The 27840-nt window shown below is 46.5% G+C and overlaps 1 protein-coding gene across 1 annotated transcript in view; it reads right to left on the minus strand.

Moving 5' to 3' along the window:
• The window catches only part of LOC119977287 (anosmin-1), a 237095-nt gene that overhangs the window by 35002 nt on the left and 174253 nt on the right, over nucleotides 1-27840 (minus strand). Inside the window, exons 5-8 of the mRNA XM_038818033.1 lie at nucleotides 23912-24096; nucleotides 17577-17706; nucleotides 5672-5877; nucleotides 3473-3617 (exon numbers count right to left, since the gene is read on the minus strand). Coding sequence (XP_038673961.1) covers nucleotides 3473-3617; nucleotides 5672-5877; nucleotides 17577-17706; nucleotides 23912-24096 — 666 coding nt within the window. The remainder of the gene's footprint in view (nucleotides 1-3472; nucleotides 3618-5671; nucleotides 5878-17576; nucleotides 17707-23911; nucleotides 24097-27840) is intronic.

A 27840-nucleotide genomic window follows, 5' to 3' on the forward strand; every position in this document is an offset into this window, starting at 1 on the left:
TCTATGGGACAAAATGGTAAAGGTCACCCTATTGTGTTTGCTATTCTCCTATCCTCTGATGATACATTCTGAAGAATGCAGTAATTCCCAGCTAGTCAATTTAAAATGAGATTACATTTAACAAGCCACATTCAGGTTTCGTGATCTGCATATCCTTTTGTTTATGTGCAAATAGCCAGCCTTTGAAAGTTGCGATGCTAAAATATTACACGGTCGGTTTAGTGAGATATTAAGGAATACGGAGGACAAGCAAATTCATTGTTGCCAGGGAGTCAAAGGTCATGTCATTGTAACTTTGCCTAGTCTTTTCTTACTCTCTAATCTCACTGCTAAAGATTTTGAAGTTGCCCGATATCTGTTTGACATGATTTAGGAGAAAAATAAAGGAATTCTACGCATCCAATATGTTGTCTGGTATAAAGAAATGAATGTTAAAGGCTCCTATTTTTGGCAGTCTTTACAATATTCTTTTCCACAAATTTCCATCCAATCAGAAAGTCATCAAACTATACAAAGATTGTTTGCTTATCGTGTATTAACATACAGCAGTAGCCTCTTTGTATGGATCAAACTATTACACAGGCAGTCCTCGCTCGGACTTAGAACACAATTGGTTCCTGAAAACCGCGTCTTAAGTCGAAACGTCGTAAGTCGGAACAATGTTATAAATTGGGGATCGGTTCCTGAACCAAGGCTGGAAATCACTCCTGGGGTGCCTGGCGGCGTTAAGTGTTCTCAACTCTTGCCCTGTCAAGTCGCTGAGGCGACAGTTGATGCCCACACGCCTTACCACACGTTCCATGGTTCGTGTGGGGAATATAATGAAGCTGTTGATCGCTGTCAGTTGCCTGTCTAATCGTGCGAGTCTGAGCATATATCAGATGATGCATTGACCATTGTCACAACGGTTGTGCCACTAAAACCATGACATTGATTCACAGGTGAATTAATAAATAAAACACTCGTTTTCAACCTGACAAAGATATTTCGACATAACAAAAGTGACACAATAACTGGAGTAACATTGTGCAGAGGTACAGTTGGATGGCACAGAACATCGATGCACACTTACGAACATGCTGGCATGGTCTCAAAGAATCAAAACTGATGTTCCAAAGTCAAAATGGGTGCCAATTCATAAAAAATATAAGTGCTATTTGTTCTAACTCGAACATCACAAAGTCAAGGACTGCCTGTAGATAGTTGAGGCAAAATACATACAGAAGTGTCGGAACCTAATGCTACCCATCCACTTGGGTGTAATCCTTCCTCTCCCTCCACATGACTCTTGACTTGGCCTCTCTGAGCTTGCCTGCTTAAACCTTGATGCTCCTTCCTCCTTCCACCCGCCGGCCTGAATCAGTGCTGCTTCCCTCCACTGCCAAACTAACTCCCAAATCTATTGTGGTGACCAGGGCACACATGAGACAAATAAAGACAAAAGGAAAGAGAAAAATGGGGAGGAATAAACAAATGTGAAATGGTGATGACAGGAGTGGTTTGGGGTGTCAGGAGTGAGGGTGGGGGGGGGGGGGGGGGGGGGGGGGGGGGTAAAGAAAGGGAGGACAATAAAAGTAACTGAAGAAATCTGGAGACAGGGAATTGAAGGAGGAGACAGGGAGAGTTCTAGAACAGAGAACCTACAGTGCAGAAGGAGGCCATTCGGCCCATCGAGGCTGCGGCGACCCACTTAAGCCCTCACTTCCACCCTATCCCCGTAACCCAATAACCCCTCCCAACCTTTTTGGTCACTAAGGGTAATTATCATGGTCAATCCACCTAACCTGCACGTCTTTGGACTGTGGGAGGAAACCGGAGCACCCGGAGGAAACCCACGCAGACACGGGGCGAACGTGCAGACTCCGCACAGACAGTGACCCAGCAGGGAATCGAACCTGGAACCCTGGCACTGTGAAGCCACAGTGCTAGCCACTTGTGCTACCGGGCTGCTGTGCTTCTTTTACATGAAATGTCTAAAGTTCCGACAGGGTTGGATGGACTGGATACAGGGATGATGTTTCCCCTAGCTGGCAGGGGCGAGAACAAGGGGTCTCAGGATACATGGTAGGCCATTTAGGAGTAAGCTGAGATGATATTTCGTCACTAAGAGGGTGGGGAACCTGTGGAATTATCTACTGCATAAGGCTGAGGAGGCCAAGTCACTAAATCTATTTAAGAAAGACATAGAATCCAAAGAAAACTTACAGTGCAGATGGAGGTCATTCAACCCATCAAGTCTGCAATGAGCCTCTGAAAGAGTACCCCACCCAGGCCCGCTCCCCCACCCTATAGCTGTAACCCAGTAACCCCAGTGCAAACGCCACATAATCAACCAAGGTGGGAATTGAACCCAAGGTGGGAATTGAACCCAAGGTGGGAATTGAACCCAAGGTGGGAATAGAACCCAGGTCCCTGATGCTTTGTAGCAGCAGTGCTAACCACTGTGCCGCCTGCACGATAGATTTCTGGACACTAAATGCATCGGGGGTGTGGTGAGGCAGCAGAAGTATGGTGTTGAGATAGAGAAGCAGCCACAATCACATTAAATGCGGAGCAAACTCGATACGCCAAATGGCGATATTTCTGCTCCTTTTCTCTGTGTTTCTTTGTTACTGTGGGGTTTTTCTTAAACCCCAAACGAGGTGAATCTGGGTCAAATGAGAAGTCAAAATGTTAACAATTACAATCCCAACACCAAAGTGCATCAAGCCCACCCACATCCGGTTTTAATGGAGGTGGGATGTGGGTTGGGCAACCAGTTTTCTCTCAGAGGCATGTTTCTCCACAGCATGCTGTTCGCTGGCAGCGGCATTATCTCTTCGTGCCGCTTGTCAATGGGATTTCCCATTGAATCCAGCCCGCACCGCTGGAAAAGAGAATCCCAACGGCTGGAGAATTCCAACCTATATCTATAATACACGGGGTGGGGCATTTCATAGATTTTCAACGGGTATTGCTCTCTCTAAACCCTACACCAAGTGTAACAATGCTGAGTGAAGAAGAAGTCTCTAATGCACGATTTTCCCAAAACAATTAGTACAATGAAATGACAACCCAAAATGTAATAGATCTGACGTGAGGGCATATGTCAAGGCCGTGTGGTCCCCTCACTCCAATCAAAGAACATTCAGTAATGTCTGATTTATTTCTCATTTTTAGACAATGGAAATTTTAGCGAAGAAATTCCTGGTGACAATGTTACTGTGCACAAGCTAGTATGAAATAGCTATTTTGACCCATTCATTTTAAATAGGATGATGCTAAAAGAGGAATGGGATACGACTGCATCAAACCTTTAAACAGTAACGTTGTTACTGACAGCGGTTTCCAGGATTAGGTTGTCAAAATGCAAAAAAACATTCATGGCATTAGCACACTGAACATTAAACCACAACCTCAAGCTCCTTTTCGCAACCTCGAGTTACCACAGCCATTCAAACCGCAACAATCAGAGAAGAAAATGATTCCTTACTTGTGCTGGGCATTCGAGGAGTGCCAAAATACAGCGAGACTTTGCCACCTTTTAGACGTACTTGCCCCCAGTACGTTACAGCTTGCAGGTCCACCATATAGCTGCTGTTAGGCTGCAGTCCCTCCAGGACCACATGGTTTTGAGACTGTAAGGTGGTGAAACATTATTGATATGTATGCAGCACACAGTCTGATTATGAACATTCAAAATCTGCTTCCACATTAAACATCAGCAGAAAATTCAAATGTGGCCTTTGAAAAAGGAAGTCCTGTGTTTTGTTGAACCTCCCAACCAAATTTAGCCCTCGTTTGCCAACTAAAATGGTATACAATCATCATGAATTGTTAGGTGGATGCTCATACAAATATGCAGAGATGTTCACAATTTACACAGAAGATTTGGAGTTGGGGACCAAGTGCAATGTGTCCAAGTTTGCAGACGACACTAAGATCAGTGGTAAAGCAAAAAGTGCAGAGGATACTGGAAGTCTGCAGAGGGATTTGGATAGGTTAAGTGAATGTGCTTGGGTCTGGCAGATGGAATACAATGTTGACAAATGTGAGGTTATCCATTTTGGTAGGAATAACAGCAAAAGGGATTATTATTTAAATGATAAAATATTAAAACAGGCCACTGTGCAGAGAGACCAGGGTGTGTCCCTGTGCATGAGCTGCAAAAAGTTGGTTTACAGGTGCAGCAGGTGATTAAGAAGGCAAATGGAGTTTTGTCCTTCATTACTAGAGGGATGGAGTTTAAAACTAGGGAGGTTATTCTGCAAATGTATAAGGTGTTAGTGAGGCCACACCTGGAGTTTTGGGTTCAGTTTTGGTCTCCTTACCTGAGAAAGGACGTACTGGCGCTGGAGGGTGTGCAGAGGAGATTCACTAGGTTAATCCCAGAGCTGAAGGGGTTGGATTACGAGGAGAGGTTGAGTAGACTGGGACTGTACTCATTGGAATTTAGAAGGATGAGGGAGAGGATCTTATAGAAACATCTAAAATTATGAAGGGAATAGATAGGATAGATGCAGGCATGTTGTTTCCACTGGCGGGTGAAAGCAGAATTTGGGGGCATAGCCTCAAAATACGGAGAAGTAGATTTAGGACTGAGTTTAGGAGGAACTTCTTCACCCAAAGGGTTGCGAATCTATGGAATTCCTTGCCCAGTGAAGCAGTTGAGGCTCTTTCATTAAATGTTTTTAAGATAAAGATAGATCGTTTTTGGAAGAATAAAGGGATTAAGGGTTATGGTGTTCGGGCCAGAAAGTGGAGCTGAGTCCACAAAAGATCAGCCATGATCTCATTGAATGGCGGAGCAGGCTCGAGGGGCCAGATGGCCTACTCCTGCTCCTAGTTCTTACGTTCTTTTAAAAAAAAATTTAGAGTACCCAATTATTTGTTTTCCAATTAAGGGCAATTTAGCATGGCCAATCCACCTAACCTGCACATCTTTGGGTTGTGGGGGTGAAACCCACGCAGACATGGGGAGAATGTGCAAACTCCACACGGACAGTGACCCGGGGCCGGGATTCGAACCCGGGTCCTCAGCGCCGCAGTCCCAGTGCTAACCACTGCGCCACATGCCGCCCAGTTGTTACGTTCTTTTTTTTTTTTTTTAAATAATTTTTATTGAAAGAGTTTTTCCATACAGACATCTACCCCTACTAATTTTTAAATTATTTACAACACAATCCCTCTAGGCAAATGTCCCTCCCTCGCCCGCCCTCTCGCGCGCACCAGTCCTCCCCCCCCCCCCCCCCCAGGCAACCTTAACAACCAAGGCAGCCTACAGTTTCAGACATGAGCAGCGAGCAGGCTTGCCCGCGTTACAGTCGTGCGTGTCCCCCCACGACCCTTGCTGCCCCCCCCTCCCCTCCCCCCCCTTTCTCCCCCCAACCCCCCCCCCCCCCCCCCCCCCCCCCCCCGGGTTGCTGCTGCCACGACCCCGAACGTCTATCTCTGATCTAAAAAGTCAAGGAAAGGTTGCCACCGCCTGGCGAATCCCTGTACCGACCCTCTCAGGGCAAATTTGATCCTTTCTAGCTGAATATAGCTAGCCATATCGTTAATCCAAGTTTCCAGTTGTTACGTTCTTAATCTCTTATGTTATATTACTGTTTAACTGCATGGGAAAGGCACTTCCACATAAAAAAACCTTTGTGTCTTATACTTTTATTTTAAGCTTGTTGACCACACTCACCCCATTTATGGTTTTCCTTCTTTTCTTTTTGGCCGGCACTACCGACTTTGCATTGACTGTCCAACTCCAGAAAACTTTGTAATGGTGCACAGGAATATCGGGCTCTTCCAACATATCCCAGATGATCCTGGTGGTAATGGTGCCATCACCGTTTGCAGTAAAGTTGCCAACTCGCACGTTTGATGGCGCGGGTGGGGCTGAAGGATCTGAAACCACACCAAGACGAAATCAATGAAAGCTAAAGGTTCAACATCGTGGTGTATTTAAGTGTCAGCCTCAATTAAAAGACGAATACACTTAGAAATGTGCTTTAAAAAGTTCAAGCATTTAAAGCTTGTTCTGCTTCAGTAAGTATGAAATTCTGGCCATGCTCAGAAACCACCTTTGATGCTCAAAGTGCAGACAGCTCAAAATGTAATTATATCCTTTTGGCTTTCTGTGCGTAGATAATTCTTTTTTCTATTGTTATTGATTTCTGTCTCACCCAACTCATGGATAAATTGCCATTAGTGAAGAAGTCTATAAACCGCAACATACGTTACAGTGGAGTTGTCAGTAAAAAGGATCATTTGTAAAGTGCTCATCCCATAAACTGGATTGGGTTTGAACTCGCACCTCAGGAGTCTGGTCAACCAACAGTGCAGAGAAATCTTTATTGCATTCTAAATATGGGTGGCATGGTAGCACAGTGGTTAGTACTGTTCCTTCACAGCGTTAGGGACCCGGGTTCAATTCCCAGCTGGGTCACTATCTGTGCGGAGTCTGCACATTCTCCCCGTATCTGCGTGGGTTTCTTCCGGGTGCTCCTGTTTCCTCCCACAAGTCCCAAAAGAAGTGCTTGTGAGGTGAATTAGACATTTGAAATTCTCCCTCAGTGTACTCGAACAGGTGCCAGAGTGTGGCGACTGGGGGATGTTCACAGTAACTTCATTGCAGTGTTAATGTAAGCCTACTTGTGACACTAATAAAGATTATTATTATTATTTAGCCCCAAGAATCTGAATGAAAGAAATCTGTGACATCAGGGCTGGAATTCTCTGGCCTTTGCGATTCACTGTTTCCGCAGGCACATTGCCACCAATGAGTTCCCCGGCAGCATGGGGTGACTTCATTGGGAAATCTTACTGACACACAGCAGGAATAGTGAATCCCTCCGTCAGAGAATGGCGTGCCGCTGCGAAACACGTGGCTGGGAATAACTTCTTATAATGGGATATTATTCTCAGGCAATCATGGCCCATAACTTCCTGGCTCCCCAGCGTCAGAACTGGGGATACCCCAAAGATGCGCTGGGGATTAACTCTGGGTCCTTCCCAGGTAAGACTTTAACCTGCAATTGCCCAGAAGCACTAACTTCCCCTGAATAAGTGCACTGCGCTGAGAACCACCAACAAAGTGATTAAAATGACTAACTTCAGGTGCTTCTGCCTGTGTTACGCGAATAGTTACTCTGAAAGAGTTAATATAAATAAAAGCATTTCTAACTTCAGCGTAACTATTTTAAACACCTAGAGTGAACCCTGCAGGGCACACCCCTACCATCCCGACCTCCAAAGGGTTCCCAACCCACTCGTACTAAGCACACCCCCTCCCCCATAGTATTCCTCACCCCTGACCCCCACCCACATGATGTTCCCCACCCCCTTCTCAACCTGACCTCATGACCTGACCCGAGCTCCATCCACCCCATCCCCAGGCCTTACCCGACACCCCCAACTGACCACCAACCCCTGCCCCGGTCCCCCAATCACCATATGCGACACCCACCCCCAGTGTTCGCCCCCCCCCCCATATCTGAGCCCTCCGATGTCCAACCCATTGAAGTCCAACCCCCCAACCCAGCCCGCAATGATCGAGCCACCCCCGATATCCAAACTTCTTGGCCACTGAATGGCTGACCGCCCACTCTCCCACCCATGGGGTTTGACACCCCATCCTCCAATGTCCGACCCCCACAAACACCCAATGTCTGACCCCCCACACCCCAATGTTGGACTCCTCCACACCCCAACAACTGACCCCTGCCCCCCCCCCCCCCCCCCCAACCATGTCAGAACGCCACTCTCCACGTCTCATCACTTACCTTAGACACTAGCCTTCTCCCTGACCTGTTATTTTCAATGGGACCTTTAAAGTCAACTGTTTAATGGCAGCTAATGGTGAAAAAAGTGGGGGAGTCCTTCTTCACTCCGGTTTTATTGGACCTCGCAGCTAGACCCGGGGACTTGCTGCTCTGCCTGAATCTCACCCAGCCTGAGTCATGAGGGTTGGGTGAGACAGACGCTGAGGAATTTTGGCAGAGATAATTGGGTAAGGTGTGGCTATCCGAGGTTGATTACCACTCCGAGGAAGTTATGGCTCCATGATAACTAAAATCTTCTTTCTCAATTCCACCCATTTATTTAAGTTTACCACTAATTCAAGCTCCAGCTTAATTTGAAGGACTCTGAAGATCATATCAGTTGTTTTTGCATGCGGCATTTTCCCAGGAAGAATAGCAGTCCAGAACAGGGAACAATGGCCGAGATTCTCTGGCCTCACCTCAGCGTGTTTCGCGGCAGCGATGGATGGCGGAAGGATCTTCTGATCGTGACGCTGCCAATGGGATTTCCCAATGAATCCACCCCACTCGCTGGGAAACCTGCAGTGTGGCTATTTTTTTCAGTGGGGCCTGAAGATCCCGACAGCGTAAACAGCCAGAAGATTTTGCCCAAAGTCTAAGGGCTGTTTGTCCAAGTCTTGTTTGAGAAACATATCCCCTGCATCATTCAACTTTCGGCGCTATTTAAAATTACGTTTGCATCAAAAGTCTGATTTCATAAAATTCTGCCCGTCTATTTTGTTGGGTGCTGAGTCTGATAGTTTGAGGAGAAATGTCTTTCAATATTCCGTGATATTAATCAATCGGTAAAATTGGCCAAATACAAATCTTCTAATTTTTGTGAATAACAGCTTCAATGAGCTTCCAGGTTGTGATTTTTAGACTCTGTTTGGCCATTTGCTCCCCCCCCCCCCCCACTCCATTATTCTGAATCCATCACAAATAACGGAGAACATTTCCCACTGATGTGGAACTGGCACAAATCTCGTGGAGACATCTATCTTATCCAACAGCTCTGAGGTTTACAAGGCGTTCCAAGCAGACTTCTTTTAACAATAACACCGCAGTTCTATAAAAGGGGAGAAAAAAAGGGAGAAAACTTGAAAAAAAAACTGGAAATGGCAGATGAAATCTTTGAAAGCTTTTGGAGTAAGAGGAACGTGGCCTGCTGCCAGGATATTCTTCACTCTGGAAATAAAAGGTTTGCCTGGTAAGAAGGCTGAAGCCTGTAAATCCCTCTCTCTAATCTCCGAATATGTGTGGCTGCTGTGCTTTACACAGTACCTCGTCCAAGTCATTTATTACAGTATCCCTTCCACACATCTCCCCAAATCTCACAGATGGACTTCAGTGGGCCGGAGCTCCACTAATGGAAACTCTGTCCTTTTCTATCAAAACGAGTGTAAAATGAAAGTAGAATCTGAGTTTTTTTATTAACTGTTTAACTTACATTTCTTTCTTCCAATAAAGTTTTCTTTTCAATTCTCACAAATTATGCTGCCAATCAGGGAGAACAAAGGAGGCCCATTAATTTATTCGACACATCAATGCGTTGAGCCACTTACATTGCTTACTCTTTACGACATGGTTTTATGCTACATGTGGTGAAGCAAAGGTGTGTTGAAAGCAGATATTGGCCAAACTTTCCCATCCTTGTTTGCGGCTGGGGTTTTCCAGTGCTGCTGGAAATGAATGGTGTTTTGGCTGGAGCGCCAAATTTTCCACTCTCGCTCGCAATGGTTCCCGCCACGGACATGACCGGAGAATCCCGCCCATCATTTAATAAGAGTCAGCACTTCATCATCACTTGGCTGCAAAACCTTCCCTCCCTCTCACTTTACTGCCTGGAGTTTAAGCATTTCCCGGACAGAGAGCAAAGAGGAAACTCTGCCCGGGGTGATCATGCAGGCCGGGATTTTCCAACAGGTGTAATGGCGGGCGGTAAAAGGGAAAAAGTCACTTTCCCATCAGTGTAAAAACAGGCCACAGTCATCGGCTCCCACCTTCAATGGTTCTACACGCTTCCCGCTGCACCATATTAGGAACACCATTTGAATATATTAGAATATCACAAATGTTCGTTATAAAGTCAGCTCACCAGGTTCCGCCCACACTGGATCAAAAGGCCACGGTGGTGTTTAATTGGACCTGCGTGATTCACAAATGCACAGGAGAAACGCGCACTTGGTGACCTGCACTTCACTCGTGACTTTGAGGTTTGCCAGCTTCGCAGGCAACACCACTTTGCTTTCGGGGGGGGGGTCACAGATGCAGTGCTCTGTATACCAGACCAACTGTAAGATAGGCATGGGTTATAATATGCTGCAGGGCAAGGGCTCAACTGGGGGGTTTCAGAGGGGATGTGGTGGAAGACAGGACAGTGGCAAGGGAAGGGGCCTGAGGGGGAGAGGGTGCAAAGACAAGGCAGCGGTAAGGGAAGGGGCCTGAGGGGGACAGGGTGCAAAGACAAGGCAGCGGTAAGGGAAGAGGCCTAAAGGGGAGGGGGGGCTTGCAAAGACAAGGCAGCAATAAGGAAAGGGGCCTGAGGGGGAGAGGGTGCAAAGACAAGGCAGTGGTAAGGAAAGGGGCCTGAGGGGGGGAGGGTGCAAAGACAAGGCAGCGGTAAGGGAAGGGGCCTGAGGGGGAGAGGGTGCAAAGACAACGCAGCGGTAAGGGAAGGGGTTTGTTGGTCAAAGGCTTTATAGGGGAGAGGGAAGACCAGGGAAAGTTGCACTCAGACACATGACAGAGCAGGCGGGTGTGGAGGAAGCATCTTCTAGCCCAGAATTGAAGAGAGTCTCTTTGAAGGACATAAACGTGTTGGAGTCAGGGTGGAGGATTGGGAAGTGAAGAAGCATTTCAGCTTACATTGTACAGTTTCCAGTCAGGGGAGAGGGAGGAAATGTCAATCCATTGGTAGTTATGCCCAGCACAGTGTATGCAGAGTGTGGTCATCATCAGATGCACAAAGGTCAGGTGGGTTTCTAGCCCATAGTCCTCGGCTGCAAATGGGGTGGCATTTGCAGTCTGTGGATGGGGAATTTCCCCACTACTGATGTCAGGCTGACTGGTCTAATTCCCTGTTTCCTCTCTATCTCACTTTTTAAATAGTGGGGTTACATTAGCTACCCTCCAATCTGTAGGAACTGTTCCAGAGCCTATAGAATCCTGGAAGATTACCAACAATGCATCCACTATTTCTAGGGCCACTTCCTTAAGTACTCTGGATTATAGATTATCAGGCCCTGGGAACCTATCAGCCTTCAATCCCATCAATTTCTGCAACACCATAGGTGGGATTCTCCTGAATCGGCGCGATGGCCCAATGCCGGTGTCAAAAATGGCGCAAACCACTCCGGCGTTGGGCTGACCAGAAGTAGCGGAATTCTCCGCACTTCTGGGGGCTAGGCCGGCGCTGGAGGGGTTGGCGCCGTGCCAGCCGGCACCGAAGGGACTGTGCGAGTTAACAGATGCGCAAAACCGCTGGCATGGTTCCGCGCATGCACAGACCGGCCAGCATATTCTGGCACAGGGGGGGTGTCTTCTCCACGCCGGACATGGCGGAGCTCTACAGGGGCCGGCGCGGAAGAGAGAAGTACCCCCACGGCACAGGCCCGCCCGCAGATCGGTGGTCTCCGATCGTGGGCCAGGCCACCGGGGTCGGATCCCCCCGCGTCCCCCCCAAGGACCGCGCCAGCCAACTTACCTGCCAGGTCCCGCAGTATGGGACCATGTCCAATCCACACCTGCAGGACTGGCCAAAAACGGGCGGCCCGGCGGCGGTGAATACGGCAGCTGGTGTCAGAGTGGTGAGCGGGATTTACACCGCTCCCCGGGGATTCTCCAACCCGGCGGGGGGGTCGGAGAATCCCATCCCATTTCTCTACTAATATTGATCTCCTCCCTCTTACTAAACCCTGTGTTCCCCAACATTTCTGGTCCACTATTTGTGTCCTCATTTTTAAGACAGAACCAAAGTATGTATTTAGCTGGTCAGCCATTTCTTTGTTCCCCATTATAAATTTCCCTGTTTCTGATGGTAAGTGACCTACGTTTGTCATCATTTTTTGTTCTCTTTACGTACCTACAGAAGCTATGACAGTCAGTTTTTATGGGCGCGATTCTCCGCTGCCCACGACGGGTCGGAGAATAGCGGAAGGACCTTCCCGACATTTTTCCCGACCTCCCGCTATTCTCCCCCCCCCCCCCCACGGCCGCCCCACGACACCAATCGCTGCTCGCCGTTTTTTACGGCAAACAGCGATTCTCCCCTATCCGATGGGCCGAGTTCCCAGGCCTTTACGGCCGTTTTCACGAACGCAAACACACCTGCTCTCACCGTTCGTGAAAACGGCCGCAAAGTGCCGTCCCGGACAACCATGGCACCGATTGGCACGGCCGTGGCATGGGCCCGCGATCAGTGGGCACCGATCGCGGGCAGCGGGTCCGATACCCGCGCACTCTTTGTTCCTCCGCCGCCCCGCAGGATCAGTCCGCGGGGCGGCTGAGGGGCATGATGGCCCGCACATGCGCGGGTTTTGACACATATGCGTGATGACGTCATCCGTGCATGCGCGGCTGACGTCATCGTGCGCGTCAGCCGCCGTGACGCTTGGCGCGCGGGCTTAGTGATTTTATGAGATGCGGGGCCGCGCTGCTAGCCCCGACCAGGGGGGAGAATCGGGTCCCGGGAGGGGGCACGGAGGCTGCCGTGAAACACAGCCAGTTTCACGGCAGCCTTTACAACTCTCTGCATTTGCGGAGAATCGCGCCCTATGTTCGCCGCAAACTTTATCATGTACTCTATTTTCCCCATCCTCACCAATCCCTTTGTCCTCCTTTGCTGAATTCTAAATTTCTCCCAATCCTCAGGTCTGCTGTTTTTTTCTTGCCAATATGTATGCCTCCTCTTTGGACCTAATACTAGTTCTAATTTCCATTGTTAGCCATGGTTTGACCACCTTTCCCATTTTAGTTTTGCGCCAGACAGAAATGAACAATTTTTGCAGTTTATCTCTGCACTCATTGAATGTTTGCCGTTACCTATCCACCGTCATCTCTTTAAGTAATGTTCCCCAAACCATAATATCCAACTCGCATCTCATAAAATCATAGTTTCCGTTATTTAGATTCAAGACCCTAGACTGAGAATCAACTACGTCATTCTCCATCTTGATGAAGAATTTGATCATAATATGGTCACTCATTTCCAAGGGGCCTCATGCAACTAGAATGCCAATTATTCCTTTCCCATTACACAGTACTCAGTCGAGAATTGCCTGTTCTCTAGTTGGTTCCTCAAAGCATTGGTCCATAAAACCATTCCGTACACACTCCAGGAATTCCTTCTCTACATTATTGTTACGAATTTGCTCAATCCATATGCAGGTTAAAATGTCAGAAGGATCAGCTGACGCAGGGTCCTCAATTGAATGTGCGCCACTGACCTCACTGTTGCCACAGGTGCGATCACAGTCCTCTCCGGCCAAATTTACCACAGCTGGTTTAGCACAGTGGGCTGAATAACTGGCTTGTAATGGAGAACAAGACCAGCAGCGCGGGTTCAATTCCCATCCCAGCTCCCTGAACAGGCGTCGGAATGTGGCGAGTAGGGGCTTTTCACAGTAATTTCATTGAAGCCTACTTGTGACAATAAGCGATTATTATTATTAATATACTCCTCATACCGAGTGAGGGCCCTGCCACTGGTCTGGAGCCTTCCCCTTTATTTTGGACCTGCATGAAGATAGATGGAGAGAATGTGAGCAGGAAGCGTGCTGCGGCAGATGCCTTGTGTGGGTACTGAGTGGAGCTGTGGACTGGATGAGGGTGTGAAGTGTGCAGGGTGTGAGCCCAGGTGTCAGGATGTGTGCGGCAGAGTGAGTGGTGATATGCCTTCTGCCGGTACTGTGTGAGATCCCTGTAGTGGCTCATCCTGCAAATATGTTAGTCCTGTGAGAGTGTGAGCCAAGGGCGATGAGAGGGTTGATTTACCCTGGCTGCACGGATGAGATCCATTAGCTTCTCTGTATTGCTGCTCTGAGATGGTGCTCACTGCCACATACACCAGTTCCCAAGCTGGGTCGGGGACCTTGTTGGACCGCTGGCCATCCCGAGGGTAGAGAAGGTCAAAGATGTCCTCAACGTTGTCTGAAATGTGACCTAGCGAGGCGTCACTAAAGCCGGGGATTGCACTCTTCCTACGTTTGGGGGCCATCTCTCGCCTGGAGCAGTCCAGGGCTGCAGACATTGAAAGAACTGAGTGCGGGTGTGCTTTAAATATGGCGCCCGGAGCGAGGATCCACTGTGGTCATTGTGTGGTGGGTGAATCACAGGCTGCCTGCCGGCTAAACAGCTTGTTTCCAGCTGATCAATATTTAATGAGGTGGGAAGTGGAGAATCGAGCGAGAAAATGCACTAATGCAACCAGGGGGCGGGGAGCCGCTTTTCTTACTCGCCCACCTTCAAATTCTGGAATTTGAATTGAGAATTACTTAGTCTGCGGAATTGAAAATTCCATCCACACTGTTAGCAGAACCCTCCCAATTTTCCCTCCATCAAACTGATATTCCTGGCCAGCAGAGGGCCAACCTTAACAGCACAGGAGGCCACAGCCTTTGAAAATTGTTCCCTAACATCGGGATATGGGCAACCGGCATTTCAATATGTTGATGAAGTTATCTGCCTCACCAAGTTGGGCCTATGAAATAACGGTGCCATTGAGCACGCATTGGATTGGGAACATATTTCACAGTTTTTGTATTTTAACCAACCCCCCCAAACAGACTTACTACTCCTAGGTGTGGGCTCGGAGAAGTGGGGCAGGGTTTGGTTAGGTAATATTGAGCCCTGGGAGACGGAGACTTGTCGTAGTCTTGTCCATTCAACGGGATGACACAGTCCCCAGTTATTAGACAAAGCTTCACAAATGGCATCGTCCAATTCTTGCCAATACTCTGCTCTGGCCTTTATCTTTCTGATAGTGTTTCAGGAACAGAAATACAAGAAGCAAATTACATAACTTATTAGTTGGTGCCACAGCAATCAAAGGAAACCTTGCAATCCACCTTTTGGATACAAGCATTAGGAAAGTGACTACTTTGAGAAATGTTTATCAAGGTCTCACCTTGAAACACTGCACATTTCTTGGATCCCTTTTAGGTATTTCCAGAGAGCTATTAAGTGGCCCCCAGCCCTGCTGAGGTGACTCATTGTGCAACCTATCCATTTCAATACAAAACTTTGGTGGTGACCAAATCTATAAATATGAGTGCCCTTCAAATTTCTGATGTAAAACAGAAAAAGCATAAGTATCATGAGGGGGTTTACAGTTACAGCATTCATGAGTTCTACCACGTGCGAAGCAGGAGCAAGGTTTTTCTATGTATTGTGTGTTATCATAAATGCTCCTGATAAGCACATTGACAATTTCGTTATGCATAGTGCACATACTTTACTTTTTCTGTAGCTTTCTGAAATTTGAATTGAGAATTGCTATCAGAATGCTCTTGAAAACCTCAAACGATGGCAGTGTCGATTAATTTCTACTGCATCTCATTCAGGGAACGACTGCACCACATCGTAAAACTGTATTTGTCCCACGTGGCTGTCAAAAGATTACTGCAGACAAGGCCACTGCCTCTTTCTTTGATTTGTATCATTTTGATATGAAACAATATTTTAATAGGCTGTAATACTTCATTACACCTGAACATATGTAGCAAATTCCCGAATTAGGATATTCAACAAAAATAATACTTCAGAGCTTTTTTCAATTGAAAGCATCCCTTTATTTGGGATGAATTTCGTGCTTACCAAGGCCAGTTGGGAAGTTGTTAAAGGTTTGTTAAAAAGACAGTATTATTTCCCAACCCTCATTGCCCTTGCACTGGGGGGGGAGGGGGGGGGGGGGGCATTTTGAGTCAGCAACATTGCTGTGGGTCTGGAGTCTGGAGTCACATGTTGGGCAGACCAGGTAAGGTCGGCAGATTTCCGTCCCCAAAGGGCATTAGCGAACCAAATGGGTTTTTCATGAAAATCGACAAATGTTTCATGGTCATCATTAGCTTTTTAATTCCAATTTCACCATCTGCTGTGGTGGGATTTGAACCCAGGTCCCTAGAGCATTACCCTGGGTCTCTGCATTATTAGTCCAGTGACAATACCACTACGCCACGTCCCCTTTCAGCCAGCTGCAGGCAGGTGAGGACCACATCAGGGGTGAGTGGGGGAGGCAAGAAAAGCTCAAAAAGAGGCGGAGGCAGTATGCTAAACTTCACCAGTTCAGGGGTCAACACCCTCCTGGCATCATGTGGGCATTGGAGCAGTGGGCACGGCTGTTTGGACTCCACCTGAGCACCAGGAAAGCTGCAACTGAAAATGTGTTCAGAAATTAAGGCTTTTGGAGATGAGGGGTAGAAGCCTGCACGAGAAGGGCAGAGCGCCAGGTATCAGGAGACCAGAGGAGAGGGATGAGGGGCACGAAGGAGTAGGAGACACTATCCCAAGCACAGCATCAATAGAGAGAGGTGAAGATACTTGGAGATGACTGAAAACCAGTGCTGAAGGAGACTACAAACTTGCTCGGCAGATGGTCATTGGTATCTGTGCCCTCATCAGTGGACAACGCCGCGGCATCTCACAGGTAGCTGCACACTGGCACATCACCCAGGTGGCAGATGTCCTCTTCACGAAGGCTCAACAACACATGGGGCATGGCAGGCTGAGTGGGCACTGGGTCCAGTTCCTGGTCGATTGGGTTGTGCCCTGCAGTACCCTCCTCCAAGGATCTTCGTCATTGCTGTCCTGTGCTGAACTCTCCATAACATGGCCCTCCAGAGAGGCTTGGGCCTTGAGGACAGCGATGCCCTGGAAGGGGTTAGTTTATTAGGAGAGGAGCAGGAACAGGGGGTGAGAGAGGAGGAGGAATTGGAAGACAAGGGAGATGATGCTGAACCGGGAGGTCCCCTGCTTCATCATGAAGTGGCTTCCTCCTGCCACCCTCCGGGAAGAGGATGTGCAATACCACAATACCTCTCCCTCATGGCTGCTCGGCCTCTGGTTCCCCTGTGCCACCTTATTTCCCCGTGGTACAGAGGTGGGCTTCAGCACAAGCATTCTCCACTCAGATAACCAGCAGCCTCAGTGATCGTTACCTTAGGTGCCTTGACACCTGCCTCCACTTCTGCCCCTACTAGCTTTAATTGGACAGAAAACCCATCTGCATATCAATTAAGGGTTCGCTCCCACACAAATAGACCTGGCTCCTTTTTACCACCTCTGAGGCGAAAGTCTTGCCCCAGTAACTGCTCACGAGGTAAAGCCAATATTAAAAATGTTTAACTCCACGTTATTTTAAAATGATTTCTGCTAACTGTAATGGGTTAACATTTGATTCTCACGTTTCATTAATGTAACTCGAATATTTGTTTGAGTTTCACAATTGGTGCACTGAAAACATTTGAAAAACATTGGATCCGAGACTCTCAAAGCTTCCTGGGCTTTTGCAGTCTAAAGGTTAATGTTTAACAGTGCCGCCCATGAAGTAATGGGATCAAGTGCCTTTCATTGTATAGTGTAGATTTACCGAGGATTATGAGCAGAGTTGAAAAGAATGCTTAATTCTGGCTTGACTACTAACGATATCCGCCACAGAAACCACAAGTTATTTCAAGCACTTAACTAAATCTGGGAAAATCCACCTGCTTCACGACTTTAAAGGAAAAGGACAAAAAAAAAGATGAAGGAAATTCTTATCCTTGGCCAGACTTTAGGCTGGTGTAACATGTGAAGAGTAGGACAAACCTTTTGAGGAGCGGAAGTGTTTGCTGGGAGCGGTGAATCCTCTCGTGCCGTGTACATTAATTGCAGCAACTCGAAACTGATACCACCGACTGGGACGGATGTCAGGCAGCTGAACCCGTTCTTCTGTGGTCTGGTGGAATAGAAATGTCGATTGTTTTATTGAAATCAAATCGATACCAACAAGAAATGCATTAACCTGTGTATGAAGCATATTTGTGGGCCCCACTTCTAAACTTAGTACCAAATTTTGATTGTGTCTGACACTGAGTTCTAGCATTCCTCAGTACAGATATTTTTTGCTTGCTCTATTTAAGATATTAATACTTCAATAGAAGCCCACCGCATAGAGATCTTTTCAAAAAACCGACTGTCTCATCTCACCAGCTTGGTATTGAGGATCATCGAGCTAAATGACAATGGGGGCATTGCAACCAAGCCCTACTTTAGCCTCACTCAACATTCAAACTCTTTCTAGTGTTGCTTGACATTGATCAATTGCAAAACCTTTGACTGACTCGTTCAGACTATTTATAGGCCGGAATTCTCCAGCCATTGGGATTTTCTTTTCCTGCTGGTCGAGCACCAGTTGTGCTGGCTTCGACGGGAAATCCCATTGAGAAGCAGCGGGCGTACAGAATCCCACCACCAGCGAACGTTGGGCTACCGAGGAACACGCGGCTGGGGGGACAGGAGACGTGTCTTCAGCACCAACGTGACTGAGGTAAACAATCTCAGTAATAAACAAACGCTAAATTGAGGCTCAGTGAGGCCACATAACCACAGCGCCATTTTAAAAATAAAGGCCCCAGTATAAAGCCAAGCTATGAAAGATTGTGTCAACCTAGATTTTTTTGCCTGCACTAGTGGAGCAACAGGCCTCCAACTTGACTTGCAGTGTTTGATGAAGGATCACTGCTCACATCTGTTTGTCCCCGTGTTTCTCTCCCTTTCATTCCCTGGAAAATTGATGAAAGGGAGAAGGGCAGAAACATGCACCAGCAGCAGTTACTCAGACCTGCACACAGTTAAAGCAAGGCAACCAAAGGCTGTAAAATTATTTTGTTTAAAACGATCCACTGTTATAATAATAATCATTATTAGTTTTCTTTTATAGATTTAGAGTACTCAATTATTTTCTTTTCCCATCAAGGGGCAATTTAGCGTGGTCAATCCGCCTAACCTGCACATCTTTGGTTGTGGGGGTGAAACCCACGCAGACACAGGGAGAATGAGCAAACTCCACACGGACAGTGACCCAAGGCCAGGATTCGAACCCAGGCCCTCAGTGCCATAGGCAGCAGTGCTAATCACTGTGCCACGTGCCGCCCAATAATCTTTATTAGTGCCACAAGTAGGCTTTCATTAATACTGCAATTAAGTTACTGTGAAAATCCCCCAGTCACCACACTCGTTGCCTGTTCGGATACACAGAGGGAGAATTCAAAATGTTCAAAACAAGCACATCTTTCGGGATTTGTGAGGGGAAACAAATGAAAAGTGGCCAGAATCTTTCATCCTGGAGTCTAGGTTCGGTGATGGAAGTTGGAGTGATTTCTGTTGGGAGGGGGGCAGGTCAGCTGACCACCTGCAATCTTGCACTGTTCGGCTCATTAAATATATACCCGCGAGAGGCAGATGCTGTAGCCTTCGCATCGTTGATCGCCTGAAGGCAAATCCTGTTAGAGTTGAGATCAACCTCTCCACCCTGTGCCCTGGCGGAATTCTTGAGGCTTGAAAAGGTCAAATTTGAACTGAGGAGAAGGATGGAGGGGTTCTACAATTCATGGGCATTATGCATTATTCACTTTCAAAGATTGGATCACATCAAACATTAGGAGGGTTGGGGGCTGGGAGGGTTAGGGGGAGAAGGACTGTATGTGCTAATAGTGACTATGGGTAATTCCTGATTTTTGGGGGTTTGGTGGGAGGATGGGATCATTGTTATTGATATGGGGATTGACATTACATTTGTTACTCATTATTGTTTATTGTTGGGTGTAAATTTGGGAGAAAATGTGAAAAAAAGAGGAGAATTTAAAAAAATTTTTTTTAAATGCACCCGCGAGGAACTCGCCGATTCTCATGATAGGCAGCCGGCAGGAAGGTGAGGAACCTGTCATTGTCTCTTGGGGCCGAAGGTCTGAATGCCACATTTAAAGGGCACCCAGAAAGCCAACACTGTCTCTTCCAACATTGCCCGGCCACTGTTCCCCCCTTCCTCCCTGACCCTTCCTCCCTTCCTTGGCCATCCTCCACACAGCCCGCATGCCACCACCCGGTCTCAAACATAGGCTGGCATTCGCAGACACTCTCCAAAGAGGACAATGCAACAACAACTCACCGATAAGCATGGCGCACGCCATTTATGCGCAGTCGTAAAAGTGAATGTTCTAATTACGCGCTGGTAGGGAACTTATTTTGGAGGGGGAGCATAATTCCAGTGAGGTGGCCTTTTAATGAGCGTGTGTGACTTGTTTATGTATATCCCGCCATTGGGAAACTGATTTTTAGCCTCCCGCCAAATTAAATTCCTCCACCCACCTAGCTTCCCTCTGCTAGCAGCATTATTCTATTAAACTCAGAAACTCACAAGCTGCAGTTCTTCAATCATGAGAATGTCGCTTTAAGAAATGTTTGGCTGCTCATGTTACTGTAGTGATGTCAGAGTGTGGGTGGAGCTGAGCTCTGGCTCTGCCTTTTTAGTTTCACTTTGAGACAAGCTTGGGTGTGTCTGTCTCTTTTTGGTTCCGTTTTCAGTGTTGAAGCTGAAGCCAGACAAAGCAGCTGTACTGCTGTTCTCTCTGCCACGAAAAGACTGTCTTTTGATCATGTGGTGAATTCGGAATTATAAATGTTCTCAGTAGTGAAAGTAAACTTGATGTGCTTCTGTTAAAAGGTGTTTCTTTTGTCTTCTGGATGTTGTTTGGGAATTTATTAAGGATTACTTAGTGTTGTATTCTTTGGGGGTTGTATTTGAATTAATGGTTGCTAAGATGTTCACTGTATGTTTTAAAAAGGTTAACTTGAGTTCATAGAATAAATATTGTTTTGCTTTAAAAGAAATACCTTTACATTTCTGCTGTACCACACCTGTACAGTGGGCCGTGTGCTCCCCATACCACAATCTATTAAAAGTTGTGGGTCAGGTGAACTCCATGATACACTTTGGGGTTCTCTAAACCCTGGCCCATAACACTTCAAAGGTTGCTGGTTCAAGCTCACTAGAAGTAGACAGTGCTGTTTGTACCGTCAATATAGTGGCAGCATTAGTCTTTGTGTGTCATGGTGCTTCGCAGGTTCAAATAGAAATCATTCACAATCCCTTTGGGAGTGTTTATAATCGGTAAACTGATTACAGTGATTAAACTGCATGTTGAGGTAAACAGGCCATCTTCCAAACAGCTGACTACGAAACGTTTTTCATCATCTTTTAGCTGAGCACAGATTGCTGATCGCCAAAAACCCGTGAAGAAAGGCCATATCTTATAATCAGTTGAATAATGTATTCACTGCCACAAGAGTGTCTGTTTGCAGTTCTGACTGAAATGAAGAAATTGGTACTCCAGGAACAATCAAAAACTATCACATCAGGACATAGGACAGCCCGTTCTGATCATAGTCAATGTGCTAGCAGTAAGAGAAATCATGTGGCAGCTACCTATTAGTGCGTTTGCAATTCAGAAACATACAGAATGCAATACAAAACATTTTGGGACGGGAGGCTAGAGATTGAATGAAGTAACATCTACGGTAACGAAGTCCGCAAGAATGCAAAACATAATCTTAAGTAGGTGGGATGCAAAATTTCAATTTCCCAATGCCGGATGGAGGTGGAGAATTAAACTAATACAAGTACCAGGAATGCGACATTCAAAGCATCGTCTTGCATCTTTGACTTTGTCCATATATATGTTTCTGGAACCTAGTTCTTCATTCGACTGAGGAAAGAGCAGTGCTCCGAAAGCTAGTGTTTGAAACAAACCTGTTGGACTTTAACGGTCACCTGGTGTTGTAAGGCATCTTACTGTGCTCACCCCAGTCCAATGCCGGCATCTCCACATCATGCAGGAAGAGATCGGGATGGCATTTTTAAAGAGCGTCCCAATCTCTTGACCCTCCGACATCACCCCCAGACACCTCCAAAACTCACCTATGAGAGAGTGCTCGGGCCCGCCTGCACCCCACCTCTTAGGGAAAGGCACCCCCAAGCTTGATCCACGGCGCAGGCAAAAAGCCAGCCTGGCACTTTGACACTGCCATCCTGGCACCCTGGCGGCACTGCAAGAGTGCCAGGTTGGCAGGGCCAAGGTGCCCAGGTGGCACTAGCAGTGCCAGGCTGCCACTGTGTGCAGAGTCAACGACCCAGGGGTCTCCAATCGCCTGGGAGGCCCCCCAGGTAACATTCCACCTGGTTCTCATTTGTGGGGACCAGTACTGAATGGCACGCGGCTGGGGTCTCCACAGCGTGACCAGTAGATGCCAGGTGACCGTTAGATTCGGCGTCAGCATGGCTAAGTGGGAACTTAAACTCACTCAACCGTGTGTGGCTGTGTCACGCCCATTGTGAGCATCGTGTTTGGTGCTGACCTGGTCATTATTTATCCCCCATTAGCACATTGCTTTTCATTGGAGTTTACTGTATACAAATTGGTTGCTATATTTCCGACAGTGACTACATTTCAAAAAGTACTTAATTGGCTCAAAAGTGCTTTCAAATGGCAGGTTGTCATAAAAAGTGCAATACAAATGCAAATCTTTCTTTCCAGCTCCCCTGCACTTTTTCAGAATAGTGTGGAGTGATGCATTTTGGTAGAAGAACATGGAGAGACAATACAAAATAAAGGGTAAAATTCTAAAGGGGGTGCAGGAGCAGAGGGTCCTGAGTATATACTTGCATTGGTCATTCAGGTGGTAGGACAGGTGGAGGGGGCAGTTAATAAAGCAGATGGTATTCTGAGCTTTATTAAGGAAGGAAGTTATGCTAAATTTACACAAGACATTAATTTAACCTCAGCTGAGTATTGTTAATAGTTCTGGGCGCCACACTATAGGAAGGATGTGAATGCATTGAAAAGAGTGCAGAAGAGGTTTACAAGAATGGTTCCAGGGGTGAGAACCTCAGTTATGATGACAGAAGAACGCTAAGAGGAGATTTGATAGAGACGTTCAAAATCATGAGTGGGCTGGGCAGAGCAGAAACTGTTCCTGCTCATACAAGGATCAAGAATGAGCGGGCACAGATTTAAAGTGATTTACAAAGTCAACAAATGTGATGTGAGAAAAAACTTCTGCACACACGGAATGGTTCGGTCCGGAATGCACGGCCTGGAAGTGCATTGGAGACAGGCTTAATCGAGACAGTAGATGATTATTTCAATAGAAACAATATGTAGCGGCACGGGGAAAAGGCCGGGGAATGGCACTAAATCATGATGCTCGTTTGGAGAGTCAGTGCAGAAACAATGGGCCGAATAGCCTCCTTTTGCACCGTATTGATTCTGTGATTCTGTGATAGTGTCATGGGATCTTTTGTATCCACCTGGGAAAACGGACAGGACTTTTGTTTAAAGTTTCAACCACAACACAGTACCTTCGATAGTGTAGCACTCCCTCAATACTGCACCAGAGCACTCCCTGGGGTTTTGTAAGAAGTCTTACAACACCAGGTTAAAGTCCAACAGGTTTGTTTCAAACACGAGCTTTCGGAGCACAGCTCCTTCCTCAGGTGAATCAGTGCTCCGAAAGCTCGTGTTTGAAACAAACCTGTTGGACTTTAACCTGGTGTTGTAAGACTTCTTACTGTGCTCACCCCAGTCCAACGCCGGCATCTCCACATCATGGGGTTTTGTGCACACGTCCTGGAGTGGTACCTGAACCCACAACCTTCTGACTCAGCGTGAATATGCCACAGCTGACATCTAAATAAAGGGGGCACAGCATAAATTCACCGGAATGGTGACAACAAATTCACTGCAATGGTGACAAAGTTTAAAAGATTTTTTTTGAGAAAACCTAGATTGAATTCCATTGAGTTCGGGCGGCTGATGAGCGATCGCTTTGAGGTACTCAAAATGATTTTGAGATTTGTGAGGGGAGATACCAAGAAACCATTTCCTGTGGTAAGGAAATCTATAATGGACAGTAAAACACAAATGCTATGTTATTTTGGAATGAAATGTGGAAGTTTTTTTTTCAAATAAAGGGGATTGGAAATCCTGAACAGACTCACCCCAAAGCACTACGGATACTTGGGTGAACTAAAATTTTCCAGCGGTGTTTGTTATTTGAGAGTAATTTGGAAAAACTGAGCAACTGCTTTGCTTCTTATTACTGACCTGTGCTACGGTTTGCCAGTTGGAAGCATCATCCTCACTGGGATGGATGCCGTAGTTCCATCTTCGCTGCACTACGTAGATAACTGGTTCAACTGAAATGTTAAACTTTGATGACCATTTGATCTCCAGGTTTCCAGTTTGTAACTCTGTAAAACTTAGCTCCTTTCTGGGTTTCAGTGGGACGCCTGTGTCAGAGGGTAAAACAGGAAGTCATCAGTAGAGCAGTTGAAGAACACCAATGGTAATGCAGAAAATATTCAGGTAGAAGAGAAAGACATCGGCCTGGATTCTTCCGCCCCACCCGCCGCAAGAACCCACAAGCGAGGCGCTGACAATGGAAAAATCCATTGACCACGGATGGGATTCTCCGGTCGCCAGCCGAACTCGGCTGGAGAATCCCGCCCATAAGCCTGGATTTCCACTAAGTCAGATGACTTGGGAGCCCTTTAAAAATGGCAGCCGGATCCCTACTCCGGGATTATCCCTCCCATTCCTTTTTTTTTTAATAAACAATTTTATTGAGGTAGTTTTTGGCTTTATAAACAGTTACAGACATCATCAGAAAGAAAGCAAAAAAGGCAAATATGTGCAAACATCCATGTACTTTCAATACTTCAATCATAACATATTGCATAAGCCCGCTCCCCTCCCACCGGTACTACCCGCCATATTTTCCCTCTACCCCTCCCATTCCTGGGCTATCTGATTTTCTAGAGTGCCTTTAAGGGGTGCAGGTTGGTTCCTGTCAAAAGCCCAACCTGGCCGGCTTCAATGCAGAGATGGGCATGTCCTATTCCTTCGCAACTTTCATGGAGTCAGGCTAGGTTTTTAAAGAGTTCTGGAATCCTGCGCTTCTAATCTGCAAAGAAACCTTGTGAAATTGACAGCAAAGATCAGAGAGCCTGAGCAGTCAATCAAACAATGGTTTTTCTGCGGCACACCTGTTTCAACAAGCCGAATGGATGCCTGAGCTCTCAGGTAAACCTCATTACACATTCTTGGCTGAGAGCCCAGATAACCATTAGAGTGCTAAAACATCCGCACCCCAGAGAAAACACAACTGTATCTGTTTACACAACTTCAAGTAGTTTCAAGAGTTTATGGGGTTTTTTAAAACAACTTTAAAGGGTCTGAATGATTGACCCACTTATTAGCTTGTAGCGAAATGACATTTCTTTAAACATGGTAGAATGTTATGGATGAATCGCCTTTTTCAAAACTTATTTTTACACTTACTGTTTTTACTATAGGGTTCGATATTTCTAGATAGTGTATAGCGGGTCAGGGGGCATGGAAGTGCCATAGCTTGGTATTGGAACATGAGAGACCATTGGGGATAAGTGGATGGGCAGAACTTGGCATAAGGGGCAAATGGGATCCAAGGGGGGGAGTATGGATGGGAGGAGGTATAATGGAAAGGGCAAGGGCACTGTTTGGAGGGAGAAGGGGTAGAAGGGGAAAGGGCTGGCACCTCTGGTGATGAAGACCCCGCCTTTGTGAGCACTTTTTCCGAGGCAGGCGGGCCGAGCTGGGAAACACCCCACCTTCTTCCAGCCTTGAGGATGGAAATCCAGCAGTGGACATATAAATAACGGCATATAAATTATTTTAAAAACAGAGTAACACAAGAAAGACATCAGAAATGTTGTGATCCGCATTACTTTATCACTGAACTTCTTGAACGCCTTTCCTCAGGAGTGACACTAGTCAAGAACCAAGTGTCGTATGAAATGTGACTTAAAGTATTTGCCCCTTCTTCTTAAACACACCCACACAAATTCACAACTATACTGTAAAAAATAGTCAAGCTCATTAGTGGGCACAGTAAAAATATAACTGAGTAGGCAATTGAAAAATATCTATAAGAATAATGTTGTACCACTGTAGTTAAGCAACACAGCAACATGCATTTATATAGCACCTTTAACATAACAAATATTCTAAGGCACTTTGTAAATAACAGTAGAAGAACTGACCAACAGCATGTTCAAAGAGGTCAGTATTGAAGAGAATGTGAAGAATCTGGACCCAATGGTATATCTGGAAGACGCACACACAGGACTCACAGTCTGATAAGTCATAGAATCCCTACAGTGCAGAAGGAGGCCATTCGGCCCATCTGGTTTCACCGACCCTTTGAATGAGCACCCTGCCTATTTATTTGTGTCCACCCGTACCTATTCCCGTAATCCCATAACCTAACCTGCACATCCCTGGATATTAAGGGGCAATTTAGCACAGCCAATCCACCTAACCCTCACATCTATGGCCCGCGGGAGGAAACCAGAGCACCCGGAAGAAACCCACGCAGACATGGGGAAGACATACAAACTTCACAAAGTCACCCGAGGCTGGAACCTGGGTCCCTGGCGCTGTGAGGCACCAGTGCGAATCACTGTGCCACCGTGCTGTCACGTCACCCTATCCAATATCATCACCACATGAAGCTCACACCTGCCCAGAGACACACAGATCAGGAAGCAGAAGGTAACTTTCCTCTCACTGCTTTGAACAAGAACACAAATCGTGACTGAGAGAGGACTGGATGTTGCTGAGCAAAGGCACAATTTTGCTGTCGGTCCCAGTGCATCACTTCATGGTTCAAGACCCATATTTAACTGTGGAATGAAGAATATGGTCAGAGCCATGAAAGCACACAACAGTTTACTGACTGCTTGCAAAAAGGAATGCTGCAAATGTTTGGTCAACTGCTGAGTGAAACTATGCTCTTCCATACCACCTTTCTCTTCATTGAGGCACATGTTAGGCTCCTCTTCCTCTTGCTGAGCATAGCTTGTCACCATTCATCTTCCAGCAACATGGGTCTGCTTCTTCCAATTGTTATGTTGCACAGCAATGTAATTTTTCTTATGTTCCCTGGGAGTATTTTAGTGGGCTCGCTATCTTCTGAATGACATCCCTGCCGTCTTAAATCTGCTTGTTGTAAGCAATTTATTAGGGCTTGTGAAGAACTGCATAGCAATGCAATTCTCAACTGAAGTGAATAACCACAAACCTCAGAGGAGTTAACAATGCTGGAATAATTTCTAAGCAAGTAAGTGGGCAACTCATACTACCCTTAAAATGTAGGTGTTGTGGTCACTCCCTGCAACTCTCCATTAATGACTTTGGGATGGTCACGTACCGTCTGGATGTTCATTAACTGATGATTGCCATGAAATGTCGCACTAGCACAGGAAGGTAAGGTCACAAGCTTGCAGTCAATCATGTTTGTGCCATCAGAGCCCCATCATTCGTCTTTCCTGTTGCTGCGGAATGATTTTAATATATTCACCAACCTATTATTCATAGCTATGTTAGCATTACTCTAATGTTAAGGGCATTAACAGCCCACTTACGTCTTTCCTGCAGGGCTTTGCATTCTCCACACCTTCCTCCTTGAATGACGTTCAGGGATCTTTCTAACTGGAGGAAGATAGCTGAGTGGATACCGAAGGTAAATTAATTCTGATGGATCTTTCCTATCTATTTTTTTTTCACTATTCTTTCATGGGATGTGGGCATTGCTGGCAAGGCCAACATCTGTTACCCATCCTTAATTGCCCCTGAATTGAATGACTTGCTAGGCCAGTTAAGGAGGCAGTAAAGAGCCAACCACATTGCTGTGGATGTGGAGTCCCATGGAAGTCAGACCAGGCAATGATGGCTGATTTATTTTCTCAGGGCATGAGTGAACCAGGTGTGCTTTTACAGCAATCAACAAAAGCTTCATGGTCACCGTTAGACTAATTCTGATTTTTTTTTTATTGACTGTGAATTCTACCATCTGCCGTTGTGGGATTCGAACCCAGATCTCTGGAATGGTAATTAGCCTGGGTCGCTGGAATACTCATCCAGTGAAAATGCCACTGCACACCACCTCCCCAAGAGACCCATCCTCACCTTCGCCTCCAATATCCCCAATAAAG

The sequence above is a fragment of the Scyliorhinus canicula genome, chromosome 14 (genome assembly GCF_902713615.1).
Source record: "Scyliorhinus canicula chromosome 14, sScyCan1.1, whole genome shotgun sequence".
NCBI classification, from domain to species: domain Eukaryota; kingdom Metazoa; phylum Chordata; class Chondrichthyes; order Carcharhiniformes; family Scyliorhinidae; genus Scyliorhinus; species Scyliorhinus canicula.